The 17,933-nt window shown below is 45.2% G+C and overlaps 1 protein-coding gene across 2 annotated transcripts in view; it reads left to right on the top strand.

Annotated features, from left to right (window-relative positions):
- The first annotated feature begins 1,570 nt into the window (after positions 1–1,570).
- Prmt3 (protein arginine methyltransferase 3) overlaps positions 1,571–17,933 on the top strand; it is a 74,081-nt gene continuing 57,718 nt past the window's right edge. Inside the window, exons 1-8 of one of the 2 annotated variants that reach the window (XM_050122120.1) lie at positions 1,571–1,729; positions 1,809–1,935; positions 3,166–3,248; positions 3,911–3,960; positions 4,929–5,031; positions 8,409–8,568; positions 9,626–9,767; positions 13,134–13,199. In XM_050122120.1, coding sequence (XP_049978077.1) covers positions 1,705–1,729; positions 1,809–1,935; positions 3,166–3,248; positions 3,911–3,960; positions 4,929–5,031; positions 8,409–8,568; positions 9,626–9,767; positions 13,134–13,199 — 756 coding nt within the window. In that variant the 5' untranslated portion in view covers positions 1,571–1,704. Of the gene's footprint in view, positions 1,730–1,808; positions 1,936–3,165; positions 3,249–3,910; positions 3,961–4,928; positions 5,032–8,408; positions 8,569–9,625; positions 9,768–13,133; positions 13,200–17,933 lie in introns of those variants that run through there. The other variant, XM_050122121.1, reaches the window with a different exon arrangement.

Raw genomic sequence — 17,933 nt, 5'->3', positions numbered from 1 at the left:
TGTCACCTGTCAACATCTAGGCATCCCTGTGGTTCAGCAGGTTCCTTCGACGGAGAAAAATGGGCTTTGCTGGAGAGAGAGGTTTATGCGAGGAAAGCTGGGTGGGCCCAGGTAAAGAAAGAGCATCCATTCATTAATTTACTCAGCAAGTGCTTATCAAATTGGTAATAAATTAGTGAGCAGTCGACTAGCCAAGGGGGTCAGCAGGTTTCTGCCAGTGTCCTAGAATGTCAGGGTACTTGAGAAGTTAACATTGGGTGGGCTCCGTCCTCTTCTGTGAGCCACTGTGGATTACGGTCTGTGGGAAAGGAGAGGAGAAGGGGAAGGAGAGGAGATGGAGAAGTCAATAGATGGGGGTAGCAGTGAGAGAGACACAGGCTGTGCCTGGAATAACCATGTGTTTTTAGAGATGGCACAAGACCCTCAGCACCAGGGAGGACTGCAGAGAAGCGGTGTCTTCTGGCCATGATAGGACCTCTGTGCCAAACCCAGCAGCTGTGGTTGTCTGTTCAAGACCAAGCCAGTAGCATTCTGATGTGGAGGGGCGGGGATTCATGAGCCCCCCCTCCCAGGCTACGGGAGAGAGAGATGGAGTTTTCTTTAAGGATGTGGCCTCTGGTAGGTTGACCACACTCCAGCGGATGTCCCTACACCCAGAGTATATGGAAACCAGAATCCATGTTAATTATTTTTTTAAAACGATACAAAGATGAGGGGTAGGAAGAGGGGTGGGGGGGAAGAATATGATCAAAATGCATTGTATGAAATTCTCAATAAAAACATTAAAAAAAATAAACAGTGGCCATGTGAGCAAAGACCTGGTTGTGGAGCAGAAAAGGCAGAACCGCCCACTAAAGCGCTTCAGAGATCAGCGGGACACAGGCTTGAGGGTGTGCACGGCGGTTGAGCCGAGCTGATGGCAAGCATCATGCAGGCCTAGCTGGCTATGTCCTCAAACATGCCCCGTGCATAGTCCAGCCTTAGGCTGCAGCTTGTAGGAATGACCTACCCAGAATTACTGCTACCCACCTGTCTGAGGGAATTCCATGGTTAGATACTAGGAATATTAGAAAGGACACAGCCTGACAAGTGGGAATCGCCACAGGCAGACAGCATCGTTTGCTGGCACATACCAAACAGTCCACTTGTTTCCATGGTGTGGGATCAGGTTAATGCCTAGATTTTTCACACACGTGAACCCATGTAACCCTCACTATAGCCCTCAGGCTACTACAGTCAAGATCGTGTTTGTTTTACCAGACAGGAAACTGAGGCCCAGAGAAGGCAGGGGTCTTACGATCTTAGAATTCTAGCTACTGAAATAGGGTTCAAAGAGTGTGTGTCTCCAAGTTCTCACTTTCCCACTTTAATACCCCTAGTAGGCGGCGCCGGGCGGGTAGGAGTTCCTGAGCCTTTCTTCTGTATGGGGCTCTGGAGTTCCGAGCCTAGCCCGCACTGGCCACCTCCGCCGCCAGATGGCGCTGCGGCAGGTCGCGCTCAACCTTGCCTTTGCGCGCGCGTCCACTCTGCAGCGGACGGGAGTGGCGCCCGTCCTCTCGCCCCACCCCCGTAGCCCCACGTGACCCGGAAGCGCTTTCGGGCCGGCGCACGGCCGGCGTCTGTGTTGCTTGGTGGCTACCGCGCGTCTGCGCTCGCTCGTGGCTCCGGTGCCGCGCTGTGCGGCTGCGCGCCTGGTCGGCGGCCATGTGTTCGCTGGCGGCGGGGAACGGTGGGTCCCTCGCGCGGGCGGCGGGGCGAGGGCGGGCGGGCGCGGGTCCCGGCGCCGGCGCTGACTGTGTGCCCCGCAGGCCAAGGCGCCGAGCTGGGGCCGGAGCCCCCGGAGCTGTCGGACAGCGGAGACGACGCCGGCTGGGAGGACGAGGATGCTGAGCCCGCGCACGGCCGGCAGCACACGCCCTGCCTGTTCTGTGACAGGTTCGTGCCCACGTGGCAAACGCGCCACGGAACGAGCGAGCACGTGGCGGGCCGGAGGCCGTGGCCCACGTCTGGCAGCTGATTGACAGGGGCTGCTCACGTGGTCCGGGGGTGGGCGGAGCCGGGAGCCGCTCTGGGTTTGTCTCTGCAACCCAGTCAACGCCCCCAACACACACACAGAGATCATACTCCGGGACCTAGCCAACGCCCCCAACACACACACACACACACTCCGGGTTTGGCATACAATCCCTCTGGAGGCTGAGGAGGGAGAATGGCCATGAATAACCTGAACTACATAGCTTGACCTCCCACACACACCAAAAAAGCAGAACTCCACACTTCAGCCCTAAATCAGGGATGGAGTCCTCTGTTTCCATGAAGGAAGACACAGTATGGGTAGTTTTAATCCTGTTACTTGGGTAACGATTTTGGGAGTGCACACTCTGGAGGGCGTTTCTGTTTCTGCCATCCTGTAACATGACCAGTAGTCTTCTGTAATGTTTCATGGAGCCATGTAAACAGCCCTAGCCCACCTCCATGATTGAGGGAGGAATTAATGCCTTTTGTACTTAGGGGAAATGAGGCTGCAGAGCCACCAGCTTGTTAAAGGTCACGAAACTGCGGGTTTACAGTCCCAGAACACACCTACTTTTCGCTTCAAATCCTGTATCTTAGTTTCAAGACAGTGACTTTGGGTGTGTGAGCTCAAAAGGGGTGTTTGACATTGACCAGTGCTGCTGAGCCCCCAACATTTGGGGCACGTTGCAGACTGGTGACATATGAGTTCCCAGGTGGCACCTCACTGGAGAGGAGGAATGAGCATTTATTGGTGCTGTGATAGCTGTGAGGATGCTCCAGATGACCTATCCTGGCAAGCATTTATCTGTGCGCCAGGTGAACAGAGGAGGGATGCAGAGTCTCTGCTGTGCGTTCTTGTCCTCCGTGTCCTTCAGTGTTGGAGGGGACGACGAACAGAAGTGTTACTCTTCCCATTGTAATGTAGGTGCTGTGGACAGCCAGTGTGCCAGCTGTACGCTTTGTCTCAACGCATGCGCCCTGCTGGTTCACCTCCGTGAGGAGAAAGAGAATCAAGTAGGGAACTTTCATGACACAAAATTTATCAGGGAAAGCTGTGTTACCCAAAAGCCTTTGGGTAATTTTGGGGCGGGGGTCAGTACTTTGACTTCTCCCACAGACTGTCCCATGAGGCTTTGCTTGTCTCTTTAGGTTGTTCACATCTGCTGAGGAAACATTTTCACACTGTAAGTTGGAGCATCAATTTAATATTGATAGTATGGTCCATAAACATGGTGAGTATCTCTTAGAATAAAGACAATTTTGTTTGTGAAGTTTAGCCTCAAATTTTATAATTTTCCAGACCCATCCTTTTCTTTGTGTATGCTTCCTCAAAGTGGATGTCAGGTGACTTCCCCAGTTGTACTCCACTTCCTGGGTTGAGGCAGGGTCTCTCACTTGAACCCTTGAGCTTGCTGATGTGGCTGCTCTGCCTCGCCAGCCTGCTCAAATGATCCCTGGTCTCTGCCTCCCAAGCAATGACATTGTAAGAGACCATCCCTCTGCTTGGTGTTTTATGTGGTGTTGGGGATTCGAACTCACGTCCTCATGCTTGTCGTGTAAGTGCGCTTATCCACTTAGCCACACAAGTGTGACACCCTGAGTTTGCTCCGCAAAGGTGGGAAAAGACAGCCAGTACACACACCTGTCACCCCTCCCCGACACACATACCATACCTCCCACATTATACATTATAATAATAAAAAATGCAAGAAAAGCACCTTGAAACTTGTTATATATGGCTGTTTCTCAGTTAAGTATTTACAAGTATGAAACTTATAGTTTCTAATTCTTAACACAAAATTCCAAACAAAAGTGATAGTTTAGAGGTCAGGAACGCTTATGTATAAGTTAAAACACATATATTAAAATCTGTGACTTCTCTTCTCCCATTTAGGACTTGAATTTTATGGATACATTAAACTAATAAATTTTATTAGACTTAAGGTAAGTTGGAAACTTAATGTTCATTTATTTGTTTGTTTGTTTGTTTTCTGAGACAGGGTTTCTCTCTGTAACACCCGTAACTGGCCTTGAACCACACTGGCCTTGAACTCACAGAGATCCACCAGCCTCTGCCTCCCAAGTGCTGGGATTAAAGGCTTGTGCCACTGCTTCCTGACCTGGAAACTTAATGATTTTATGTAAGAATTTATGAAGTTTGCATAGGTTGCCATGCTGATTACTTAATAGAATATTAGCAGTTGTTTCAGATCTGGCATTTTCATATTGTAGGAATTGTGGGTATGAGGACAGAGTGCAGGGTGAAGCTCCAGGTGGGGGTGTCACCTGCTTACTCCTTCCCTGTTTAACAGTGTTGAATCAGTACTGTGCGAAAAGCAATTGTCAGATAAAAGGAAAAGTAACAGTGTTTCTGTAAAATTCAATAATTTCTATTCTGGTTTCAAGTACTTTGGATGTACTTTTTTTAATTTTTTCACAGATTATTCTTTTTTTTTTTTTAAATTTCTGTTTTTATTTTCTGTGTATGAATGTTTTACCTGCGTTCCTGGTGCCTGAGGAAGCCAGAAGAGGAGGATGTTGGATTCTCTGCAACTGGGGTTATAGGTGGCTGTGAGCCATCATGTGGGTGCTAGGAATCAAACCCACCTCTGGAAGAACAGCCACTGCTTTTAATTTTTGAGCCATCTCTCCTACATTGTTCAGTTTTTTTTTCCCCCAAACATTTTGTTGTTTGTCCTATTTAAATGAATGTTTGAGCTGGGGTCACTTTGCCTGCATCAGACAATAAGAGAATACACTTCAGCCATTTAAAATGGCAGCTAAGCACAGATGTACCAGTCTTGTGCAAATTGAGTTCTTTTTTTGTTTTTCTTGCTTAAGTTCCCCACTCTTTTTAAGGGAGCTTTGTTATTCCATGTAACGAATACAGTGTGCTTTAACTTCATATCCAGAATCCTACAGTTGAGTATATGAATTCCATATACAGCCCTGTGCCTTGGGAGAAGGATGAGTACCTGAAGCCAGTGCTGGAAGATGACCTTTTGCTTCAGTTTGGTAAGATAAACCTTCTTTATCTGCTTTAGCTGGCCTCAGACCGCTTGTTACACCAAACAAAAGCGAAGTGCTTTGTGAAAATGGATGTTAGTCATACCCATCTCTGCCCCAAGTGATTTTTTTTTTTTTTTTTTTTTTTGCTTTCCATTGTTTTACCTGGTTGACTAAAGGGTAAATATTTCCCAAAATAACCAGTTTGTGAGTTTTAAGTTGGCTGCTGTTCTGAAGGCATGAAGTATTGTTCAGGGCAGCTCTCTCTCCCCATGGCCTGTGCCTCCTGGTTCTGTTCAGTGTATCCAAACTGTGTGTGCTCCCCACTCTTCAGTTGTAGTGATGGGATTGTCTACTGCAGTACCTCACAGTCACGTGATCCTTTCGGGGGACTGTATCCATGTGCTTTTTATTATAGCATCTTGTTATGTTTGTCATTAATTGTTCATTTATTTCTGTGTCTTGTTTATTGATTAAACTTCATGCTGGATCTGTAGTATGATACAGAAAACATGGTTCAGAGAAGGTTCACTTTCAGACCTCCTGTAGAGCCACCCTCTGGACACGGCTTCATCTCTGAGGACCTCGCAGGCTGTCAGTGTTCACAGAAAGAATGAATCTCAGGCCAGGGGATGTAGCTGAGCCAATGGAGCCAATGCGTGCTTGCCGCTCATATCCTAGGTTTGACCCCAAAGCGCTCCCAGCTCCAACAAGACTGCATTCTTACTCCTGAACATTGTGTTGCTCTCTCATTCCAAGGAGACACACAGAATTACTTATTGCAGCATTGTAGCTTATTTCAAAATACGGAGAGAAAGTAAATGCCCCCTCAAAAGAGAGTGGCTGAATAAATTGTGGGCAACCACACTTGGAGCAATATATTCTTAAAGAGAACAGGCGTGTTCTCTATGAACTCTGTAGAGTTCTACTTCCCACAGTACTCAGTGCTTCATGCAGTAGGGCCACCTTCTCCAGGGCTGCTATTGTTTATTGCTTCTCTTTCCCTTCAGTTTATAACATTAACATCACTGAACGGTGCTGCATATTAATATTAAATATGACTAATTTTTATTGTAGCCAAGCTTGCCAAACAGCTTGAATTTGGAAATAAAATACCAAGTAAGGATTTGTATTGGTTTTGTAGTTGATCTGATCAGGTACTCAAAAGATGTAGTTGGGCCGGGCGGTGGTGGCGCACGCCTTTAATCCCAGCACTTGCAGAGGCAGGCAGATCTCTGTGAGCCCGAGGCCAGCCTGGTCTACAAGAGCTAGTTCCAGGACAGGCTCCAAAGCTACAGAGAAACCCTATCTCGAAAAACAAAAAACAAACAAATAAACAAAAGATGCAGTTGGAAGGAAGAACAGCTTATTCTTGTTGACCTTTTTTTTTTAAAAAAAAAATATTTATTTATTATGTATACAATAGTCTGTCTGCATGTATGTCTGCAGGCCAGAAGAGGGCACCAGACCTCATTACAGATGGTTGTGAGTCACCATGTGGTTGCTGGGAATTAAACTCAGGACCTTTGGAAGGGCAGGCAATGCTCTTAACCACTGAGCCATCTCTCCAGCCCCTTGTTGACCTTTTGAAAGGCTCATTCCACACTGGCAGGGAAAGTCTAGAGTGGATGAGGCTTAGAATGGGGTTGGAGAGATGGCACAGAGGTGAAGAACATACACTGCCTCTTTGGTTCCTAGTACCCACATGGCAGGTCACAACTCCATTTCCAAGGGATACGCCACCCTCTTCTGGCCTCTGTTAGCGCCTGCCTGTATATGATGCACACGCAGACTAGCAGATACACATACCATAAATACAAATAAATAAAACTCCCAGTGACCCACTTCCTGTAGTGGGCTCTACCTCCTAAAGGATCTATAACATCCTGAACAGTGCACCAGCTAGGGACTGAGTGTTCAAATGCACGAGGTGGCTCTGTTCTGCCTCTGAATGGAGGTCAGTGGTGCGGCTCTGTTTGTCCTGGTTAGCTTAGCTGTTGGGTCCCAACCCTGAAGAAGTGTCACAGCATAAGTATCACAGCAGAATCTTGAATGGGGGCAGAGTACTGCATGGAGGAGAGCAGCGCCAGCAGTGTTTGTGCATTAGGTAGACCTGATAGCTGATCTGCTGCTAATTCTGGGGCTGCTGAAGAATCACTGGCTCCATCTCTGTTTACACAGTTGTTTGTCTGCTAGAAGTTAATGACATAATTAAGATTAAGTCAAAATTTGGTTTGTTTGTTTTGTTTTTGTTTTTCAATACAGGGTTCTTCTGTGTAGCCCTGTCTGTCCTGGAGCTCATTCTGTAGACCAGGCTGGCCTTAAACTCATAGAAATCTACCTGCCTCTGCCTCTAAGTGCTGGGATTAAAGACAGCACCACGACTTCCCAATAAGATATGTTTTTTTTTAACCTAAGATTTTTGCTGCATCATAATATAAGTAATAAAATATTAGTGTCTTGCCCAGGATGGGAAGGTTTTGGATATACAGAAGTTCTCAAAGAATGACCTGTCTTATTTGATGAAGGTGTGATTGAATATAACCTTTGGGGTGCAGGATTGGGAAATGATTGCCGCAGTCAAGCAAATCAGCATCCAGCATTTTACCTACCATTTTACGTGTGATGAGAACACTTAAGGTCTGCTGTGTTGGCACATTTCACTGTACACCAGGGCATCAGCTGTAGTCACATGCGTGAGATGTCCTGACTGTGTTCACCTGAAGTGAAAGCTTACTGCCCTGGCCTATGGCAGCACAACTTTCTCTCTGCCTCTGTAAATGCACTGCTGAGTGAGATTTTGTGTTTGCCCTTTGGTATTGGTGTGTTTTCCTTCACGTTACCCTCCAGGCTCATTCTTGCTGCACCCAGCAGGATTGCATGTGTGTCTGTACATGGTCTCTCCCATTCTGGGGCTAAGGACACAGGCTGAGAGGTGGCTCTGTAAGGGTCAAGAAGCTGGGCTGGTAAGGCAGGTGTTGAGTTTTCTCTTCTCCAATAAAAAACTGTATGACTTCTGAGTTGGTCACTTAGCTTTTTTGAAATTTATTTTCCCTGTGTCTGAAGTAGGGATAACTGTTTGCATATCAGGTTGTTTTGAGAGTGAGATGTAGTGTAATATGCACACACTTGAGAGCTTACTGGGAAACCCCGAAGGTTCCCCCTGTGTTTGGTTCCGTGTGTCTGTGCATGCACATGCTCAGTTTAGCTGGCTAATGAAAAGCAGGCTCTCATACTCCATGCAATCAAATCAGAGAGCTTAGATGTCAAGTATTGTGAAAAGTGCTTTGAATAGTTTTTCTCACTTGCCCATGGTTGGCGCTTAAGCTGTTTGTCCCCACTGTGCTGTTGTGAGGTAATCTGATAATGATGTCTGTACCTTTTAGATGTAGAAGATCTTTATGAGCCGGTGTCGACTCCCTTCTCATATCCCAATGGACTCAGTGAAAATACGTCCATTGTTGAAAAATTGAAGCACATGGAGGCGCGGGCGCTGTCTGCTGAGGCTGCCTTGGCTCGAGCACGCGAGGATCTGCAGAAGATGAAGTAACTGCCTGTCCAACCAAACGCTGCCTTAGATGTAGTGTAGTTCTGGGTAGAACACTTGGAATACTAGACACTCAGTGGATATGCTTACTTTAGGAGTTTCATAGCATGTGAATATAGATTACTGTAGAGCTGCATTTTTATCTACTTGTAAATACTCCATAGTTACTTTGCATGTGGCTCTTCTAATTTCCTCTTGAATATTTGTTTTTAATATTTCCTGCTTTTCAAGTTTCTTATTTCTAGTTGGTTTTACCTCTTTAATTGTCCTATCCTAATTTTTCAGAAACAAAAGAATTATTATTATTTTTTTAGGTATTGGGGAAAAGTGTTGAATTGTTGTTTTTAAAAAGCAAAATGTGACAGTAGTGTAGAACTTAGCCAAAGAACCAGAGAGACAGGGTAGTTTCCCCCCACCGAGTTCTCTTTCTCCAGGAGTCCTGCATCTCCTAGGGGCGCCTGGTAGTCTAGAGGTGGCACAGGCCTTCACATGTGGACCCATAGCATGCCACCTTCTGGATCTGTAAGCTGGTTGCTAGTACCCGAGTTCCTATGTGACGGCTGGCCAGAATGTCTGGTGCCAGGGAGAGCAGAGTCCATCAAGTTCCTCGTCCTTGTTTCTGACTTTTATGCTGGGAACTTAGTCCCCCATCACCAGCTCAGCTTTGTTCTTCTGTCCTCCTCCCTCTTGTCTACCTTGTAGATCACTAGTGTGTCACCAGCTGAGTGTGGGAACTGGAGTCAGTAGGGTCAGCTGACTTGGGTCTGCTTTCTGCTCATTTAACCCATTTTAAGAGCATTCAAAGTTGAAACAGGCTCCATTGATTTAGATGCTAAAAAGGGTTTTTAGAACAGTAGGAAAAATACATTTGAATAAAGCAGTGTACCAAGACATTGCTTCAGATCCAGCAGGGGGCGCTGTCGGGGCTTTAGCTAGAGCAGGATTTAAGATTCTGGGCACACTGTCCCAGTCCCCCTCCCCTTCCTCACCCTCCAGCCTTTCCTTTCTCATGGTCCAGTAAACCTGTCTCAAGGGTGTATTTCAAATTGATTACAGACAATTTGCTCAGGACTTTGTGATGAACGTAGATGTCAGAACCTGCTCCTCCACGACTGCCATTGCAGACCTGCAGGAGGATGAGGATGGTGTCTACTTCAGCTCCTACGGGCATTATGGGATACATGAAGAAATGCTAAAGGTTGGACAGAGTTCATGTGCTTCAAATCCGCCAAGGGAGAACCCTGCAGGATAGGCCTTAATACTTAAGAGCGAGTGAGCGAGTGTGTGTGTGTACCTCTGGTGCTTAGATAACTGTTCCTCAGATGAAAAGATTACAAAGGGGTCAAGTCCCTGTGAATCCTATTTAAGACAGTGTTCATCTTTTCTTTGTGACGACACATTTTTACTTGAAATTGAAAAAAACAACTGTTTTGTGGTCTGGTCTTTCTAGGAACATCTACCATGTTAAGTAGGAATTAAATGACATGTTTGTTTTTTAACCTGGAAAAGAAACAGTTTGAGTTTTTAAAATAGCAATGTTGACTTGGTTTTGGCAAACAGTTATTATAAGGTTAATTTCAATAGTTCTCACAGTATTCTTGGTATAGCTGACTTTTTACCCATAGAATCACTGAAAATGTAGAGATGTTTCCCAGTGTGGTCAGCCCTAATATTTGAATCTGTTCAGGTTTAATAGTCATGGTAGTGATGCCCATATAAGAGAGAAGTAGTTTCTAACTTTACCTACTTACAGCACATTTACCAACTATTGCAGATTACAGGAATAAGAGTAAAACCTGATAGGTCAGAGAAGTAGAGGAGGAGCGACCAGTCAACCTGCCCTTTTTAACTGCAGACTCAGCAAGCGCATCTCTCTCCACACGTCCCTGATCAAAAAAGACTGCGAATCTCTAAATCTTTCTCTATTCCTTCCTGTGTGTCTTCTGTGTGGCTAGTTCTTGTCACCTAGTCTGTGGCTCTGCCCCCATCCAAAGTTAATTTTATTAACAGAGTCTCAGAGTTTCACAGTGTGATCAGATATCCCACAACACCATGCATCTTCATATTCGTGGTAGAATAGTTTCTGTGATGATAGAGAATCATCTAAATCTGGTTGGTTGTTTTAGATCCCTGTCAACTCAGTGCTGCATGCCCCCAGTATCTGCTGTGGAACCTGGGCGGCCTTTGCAGACAGGTCCTGGTCACTGGAGTTGCCGTGGATGGAAGCCTTTCCACTGCAGTGAGGAGAGATGGATGCTTTGCTTACAGCCAAGCGGAGCTAGCTCTGCCTAGGACTCCTGTGCCTGTGCCAGCAACTAGAGACTGACACGTGTCCACTGCAAACAGATACTCCCGCTGAGAGGTTCTTTACCTTTAGAGGATCACTTAGGCACTGTTTCTGACTTAGTTTCCCTTCTTGTGCTACAGGATTGCTCTTGGAGATGTTGGTGGGTTTGATATTGGCTAAGTTAAGAAGTAGGCGTGCCTTGGAGCAGGCTGTATTTCCTGTTTCTCACCAGAACAGCTTTCAGCACAAATAAACTGTTGGTGGATCTTGCGACAGAAAACCTACCTAATTCTGACAAGTAATTTCACATTGGGAAGCACTTAGCGTAAAGCATTTATAGACTGATGGGCGGGTTTTCTTGTTTGGGGGCAGACATTTTATTGTAATTGTAACCTCACGTCTAAGGTATGGATTAATGTAATTGTTTAAAGTTTAAAGACTCAGTAGACAGGGTATAGTTTAAATAAACTTTAGATAGCCCTTGCTCCCTGTTGGCGGCACCCCAGTCTGCCTGCGTTTGCTACGGTAGTTGCTGTCTGGGTGTGTGCACTGTTACCGTGGTGTTCATAGCATGAAGTATGGGTCCTGCAGCTGGCCTGGGCTTTGTGTCCCCTTCCTCTGCCAGTGCACCTTGAGGTGTGATGGGCGGATATGAAATTGTAGCACGAGGCTTGAGGCTCATCTGCAGGGGATTGTCTGGAGAGATGTTGCTGAGCGCCTCTCACCTGCACACGGGGCTCCTCCGGATCCGAGCTCTGGTTCGTTCCTTTCTTCTGATTGGTGTGAAAGATGCACTCCGGGTTTTACTCTGTACTCACGTTAGTCTTCGTTAGAGTAAATCTTCCGAACTTTCGTTTTGAAGATTTTCTTTGTTGTTGTTTTGTTTGTGTGAGGCAGGGTCTCATGTAGCCTAGACTGGCCTAGACTCTCTGTTTAGCCAAGATGACTTGACCTTTCAACACCCACTGCCACATGCTGGAGGATCAGAGGCTTCACTGCCATCCTGGCTTGGAAACAGTGTTTAAGGCGAGTTCTTTAGTAGCTTTCCTATCCATGATTGTGGGTTTTTCTAGCAAAGGTCAGTTATTCAGCCGAGGCTCCGTGTGATGAGCTTACGAACAACACAGACGATGGCTGAGGCCACGGGGAGCAGAGCTCAGCCAGGAAGCAGTGCCTGCAGTTAGGACTGTAGTTGCTGCTGTGATTAAGTTGGAGCATGGAAAGACGGGGTGATGGGTCCGAGCCTTCTGAGCTGCTGTATCTGTGACTGACTCTGAAGTCTGTTGTTTCAGCAGAAAATGTACAAAATGGTGTCCTTTGAAAGGGGCATGTGATTTTTATTTGTTAGTCTTTTTTTTTTTTATTATTCTTGAGAATTTCTTTTTGGTTTTTTGAGACAGGGTTTCTCTGTAGCTTTGGAACCTGTCCTGGAACTCCCTCTGTAGACCAGGCTGGCCTTGAACTCACAGAGATCCTGCTAAGTCTGCCTCCTGAGTGCTGGGATTAAAGGCGTGTGCCACCACCAGCCGACTGTCTTTATTTTTATGTGAAACCCAAAGCTAGAATCTCTCACTTGGTGACACCTGTTTTTACTGCACTCAGTTTTTCTCGCTGGCTGTTGAGCTCTCCCCCGTCCCCTGCAGGTTGTGTGTCTGACTTAGGGGTGCAACAGTGTGAAATTGCTATAGGCCTGCATGGTCACAGCTTAGGAGAAACTCCTGAGCGTGGAGTGTGGTAGTGTGCACTGCAGGGCTCATGCAATTTCCTTCTAGGCCTACAGGCTTTGAAGCATCATTTCCTACTGCAGACATTTCTAGAAACAAATAGTGCTATAAATCAGATGCTGATGTGGCTTTCTTATAAGAACTTCAGCAGTGTGGATTCGCGATCCCTGTGCACCTCACCTTTTCATGTTCTGTTTTTCTGATCCTTGTCCCTAGCTTCAGTGCAGGGAGCCGGGCTCAGCTGAAAAGGTCCTTCTCTTAGTGTTTATCATCTCCTGAGCCTGACAGTGACTGTGTGGAAAGAGAAAGACATGCACATTTCAAACTAATGGCTAGATCTAACTTTCACTGTTACTTTTATATAAAAAAATGTATGTGTTGTTGAAATTTTGTTCTTTATTGTTTTCTTTTAGAAAAAAAAATAAATAGCTCAGTTTCCCAGGCAGAACCTGACTGTTGAAGCTAGCAGTGTAATTCAGTAGCCATAAGTTCATAGAAGAATTAATTTGTTCAGATTGTCCCTGTAAACACAGTGCTTTGCTTTCTATTCTAGGACAAAGTCCGCACAGAAAGCTACAGAGATTTCATATACCAAAATCCACATATCTTCAAAGATAAGGTGAGTTACTGTCATTAAACTGGCCCTCCTGGATGTTTGACTCAGGCTTTGCTTCCCAAGAGCCTTTGATGCTCTGCCTTGTGGTGCTGCAGTCTGCTGTCCAAGGTGCTGATGGGGCTGCTATTCGGGGCTCTTTTGTAAAGCTGGACATCCATCATTCATTACAGAAATAGAGCCTAGTAAACTTCACCTATCTGGTTAGTCTAGACTATAATATTTGATTTATGGTGATTTATTTGTTCTTGTAATATATCAGTTATACCACATGGCGAAGTACACTCTTAATTATTATTCCACTGTGCTGTATAGTTAAAAATTCATAATGTTGACTAGAGTGAAATTTATGCAAGCTAGATTTTTTCTGTAGGGTTTAGTCCTTTGTGAATCTATTGCTTTATGGGGCATCTTGTAATCAGTTTTAATATTGTCTAACTTGCTTAAAAACTTTATTGCATTTTGCTTAATCTTTTTCTCTTTTATATTATGTATTGTGTATGGTGGGGTGGGTATATGCATACTGCAGAATGCATGTAGTGGTCAGAGGGTAGTTCTGTCTTTTTGCCATGTAGGTTCCAGGTTGTCAGGCTTGGCAGCAAGTGCCTTTATCTACTGAGCTATCTATCTCACTAGTCGTGTGTGTGTGTGTGTGTGTGTGTGTGTGTGTGTGTGTGTGTGTGTATGCGCACGCGTGCGCACACATGCATGGAGCAGAAACAACTTGACTAGTCCATTCTCTTCCACTTTGTGGTTCTCAGGCATCAGCTTCAAGCTTGGTCACAGGCACCTTTACCTGCTGAGCCATCTTGACAGCCATGTTGTTTATTTAAAAGATGATCACATGTTCTGTGTATGTCGTTGTTCTTAACCTAGTAACTGTGTAGAAATGAAAAGGTCCTTGTCTAGCCAGACAGGAGCCAGCTGTAGGATCTGGTCACATGGGAATTGGTGTGTGCCTCACCTACAGACCAAACTTTCAAATCCTTCCTCATTGACGATTGCTATTGTCAGAGCACCCTCGTGTCTTTGAGGCATCTTTTTATTTATTTATTTATTTTCTTTTTTGGTTTTGGTTTTTCGAGACAGGGTTTCTCTGTAGCATTGGATCCTGTTCTGGAACTAGCTCTTGTAGACCAGGCTGGCCTCGAACTCACAGAGATTCGCCTGCTTCTGCCACCCAAGAGCTGGGATTAAAGGCGTGCGCCACCACCGCCCAGCTCATCTTCTCATTTCTTTGTGATATGAATGCTGTAGGAACTGAAGTGGAGATTTAGAAGTTTTCCTCTCAGTGCACTCTGGAGTAGAACGGTTCAAATACTAGTTCCCAGAGGACTTAGTCTTTTGAAATGTTACACGTGGCTAGGAAGAGTGCTTACTAAGTTCATGAACCTGTACGCAGCGACTTTTGCTTCTAGTTTCTTTGTGGCGGTGCTGTGTATCTCTGTGTGTCAGGGTGGGGGTAACTGGGGAGATGGATCAGTGATAAAGCACTTGCCACAAAAACAGGAGGACTGGAGTGCACAATCCCAGCATCTATGTCATTACCGAGGGCTGTGGCAGCCCATCTGTGGTCAGGTGCACTGGGGGCACTGTGGGTTCCCAGCAGCAAGCTGCCTAGCTAGCAAGTCGAGTCATCGAGTCTCTGGGCTCTAGTGGTGGTGAGTGGTAGAGTAAAGTACCCCAAGTCAATCTCTGGCCTCTACGTACTAGCAAACATACATGTAAATGAACATCTGGACATACATGTGCATGTACATATGCACACACACACATAAGACAGTCAAACAAGCAAACAAAACATGGTACTTTTGACTTATCAGTGAACTGTGTCACACTATGTGGAGTCAGTTTGTGGCATTCCACTGCTCTCATTGAGAGCCTGTCCAGGTAAGGAAATGGCAGGTTTGTGTGAGTACTTCCTTGTTGCTTAGCCATTAACTTTATCAGTGTGATGAATTTTGCTTGGCATTTGTGGTTTCTGAAAGGTCACTTCAATGTAAAATATTTTTGTTAAAGCACATTAAAGGCATACATTTTTGTGGTTCAGAGTATTAAATAGTCTACAGCTTTTATCTCCCCTTGCACTGTGGCTGTGGCTGTAGGAGATGCAGTACCACGTATTTAAGTGCATTTGCTAATGCATAGGTCATTGTGTAACACTGAACCTAGGTGCCATTTGTCTGCTTTGCCTGTTACTTATCAAGTTTACTTCAAACAGGGAGGTTTATTGATGTCTTCAAAACACGGAACTGGAAAAAACTCCAGACGTTGTGTTCTAGTCTAGTGCTTGTGAGCCTTGCTCTTCAACTGAGAAGCAATGTGTCAGTGCAGGAGAGATGGTAGTTAGGGTGGGACTTGTTAGTTACAGTGTGGATATTCACACACATTTGTATGTGGCATGGTCATGTAGCTATTTATGTCTTTGTTTTAAAAGTCTATGACATTGTATATTGTTTCCTGCCTTTTATTACTGTTATATATTAAGTAGACTTCATGTTATAACACCAGCTTCTATATCATACTGTACAGTGTATAGTAGAGATTTGCTTTTCAAAGTATTGTTATGGGATGGGGATGGCTTAGTAGTTACACATACAAGCATGAGGACCAGTGTGTTTGCATCTCTATAACTCACGTGAAGCTAGATGCAGAAGCCAGTCTGTAAACGGAGGCTGCTCGTTCATTTCCCAGCTGCCCAGACCCGAATAATAACACAGAAACTATATTAATTACAATACTGTTTGGCCTGTTAACTCAGGCTTCTTATTAACTAACTCTTACATCTTAAATTAACCAATTTCTATTATTTGGTGTTGCCGCAAGGCTGTGGCCTACTGGTAAGGTTCTGTCCTGTGTCTATCTCCTTTGGCAGATACATGGCATCTCCCTGAGTCCACCCACTCTCCTTTTATTTCTTTCAGCCTGGCTTTATTCTGCTAAGCCATTGGCTGAAACAGCTTTATTCGTCAACCAATAAAAGCAAAACATATACAAAAGCATATCCCACATCACTGGTCCATAACCCAAGAGCCCCTCAGGCAAAAGGGAGGCAGCGCCAGGAGACTCCCAGAAGCTCTGGACAGCTTGTCTGGGCACACTGCAGTAGATCACAAAGCGATGTTGTTCCAGACTAGCAGAAGGCAAGGATCACACCTGAGGTTGTCCTCTGCCCTCCATACCTGTACCATTATCTTCACAAACAGATAGTGCACCATTGCTGTTTTTTCAATGGGGCTGTAATTAAAAATGGTCTTCTTTCCTCTTCCCTCACTGTCCTCTTTCCTTCCTTAATATTGTTTCAATTCTCAAAATTCCTGTGGAGGCCATATGGTAGCTCAATTAATTTAACTTTGGGTGACATTTAATCATCCTCTCACGAGCTCATAATTAATTTGTTTGGAGGCCGTTGAGGAAATCCCCAGTCAGGTGCCTTCTTTATGCTGTGGACTTCTATCTACAGTTAAAGTCTGCTCATTCACTTTATTATTTACTTATTTTACAGAAAAGGAAATCCATTTCCATTATCATTTTATAAAATAGCACCGATTATTTTGTTATTCTCACCACTTTGTTGGAGTTTGTCAGGTTTTGCCTGTCTGATCAGGCAGCTATCAGCTAGATGTAATTAGCTGCTGAGAGTATGCTAATTAGGAGAGTATGATTAGGCTCTGGAAGCAGATGACCTGGGTCAGAAGCCAGGCACATGGTTCACCAGTTCTAGGGTCCTGGACCTATTTCTTCCTCTCTTTGGAATTTACTTTGCTCATTTGATAAATGAGGAGTGTGTGTGTGTGTGTGTGTGTGGTGTGTGTGAGAGAGAGAGGGAGAGACAGAGAGAGACACTGTCTGTGTGGTATGTACCTCTTGGCACAGGCTCCAAGGCCAGAAGAGGGCATCAAGAGTCTTCCATCTGGGCGGTGGTGGCGCACGCCTTTAATCCCAGCACTCGGGAGGCAGAGGCAGGCAGATCTCTGGGAGTTCGAGGCCAGCCTGGTCTACAAGAGCTAGTTCCAGGACTGGCACCAAAAACTACAGAGAAACCCTGTCTCGAAAATCCAAAAAAAAAAAAGTCTTCCTGTGTTGTGTCCTCACCCCATTCCCCTGAGTCAGAGTCTTTCCTGAACCCGGGCTCAGGGAAAATTGGCTAGATGGAAGCTAGCAAGCCCCAGAAACCCTCCTGTCTCTGCCCCATTCAGAGGTGTGGTTGCAGGCATGCCTGCAACACTGGGCTTGTTGCATGGGTGCTGGGGTCTGAACTCTAGTCCTCATGATTGCCTAGCAAGCACTCTTAACCACTGAACTCTCTCTCCAGCCTGAAAACACGTTCTTAATTGAACTATGCTATGTATATCCTAAATCTTTCTGCACATTTATCCTTTTTTTATTTTATTGATATTTATTGAGCTCTACATTTTTCTCTGCTTTCCTCCCTGCCTCTGCCCTCCCCCTTCAACCCTCCCCCAAGGTCCCCATGCTCCTAATTTACTTAGGAGATCTTATCCTTTTCTATTTTCTACTTCCCATGTAGATTAGATCTACGTAAGCCTCTCTTAGTGTCCTCATTGTTGTCTAAGTTCTCTGGGATTGTGGTTTATAAGCTGGCTTTCTTTGCTTTATGTTTAAAAATCACCTATGAGTGAGTACATGTGATAATTGTCTTTCTGTGATTGGGTTACCTCACTCGAAATAATGTTTTCTTCTTTTCTTTCTTTTTTTTTTTTTTTTTTTGGTTTTTTC

The sequence above is a fragment of the Alexandromys fortis genome, unplaced genomic scaffold (genome assembly GCF_014885135.2).
Source record: "Alexandromys fortis isolate MF-2015 unplaced genomic scaffold, M_Fortis_MF-2015_v1.1 scaffold_170, whole genome shotgun sequence".
Classification (NCBI taxonomy): Eukaryota; Metazoa; Chordata; class Mammalia; order Rodentia; family Cricetidae; genus Alexandromys; species Alexandromys fortis.
Note: the sequence above shows the minus strand (reverse complement) of the source record. Positions and strands in the feature narration are given on the sequence as shown.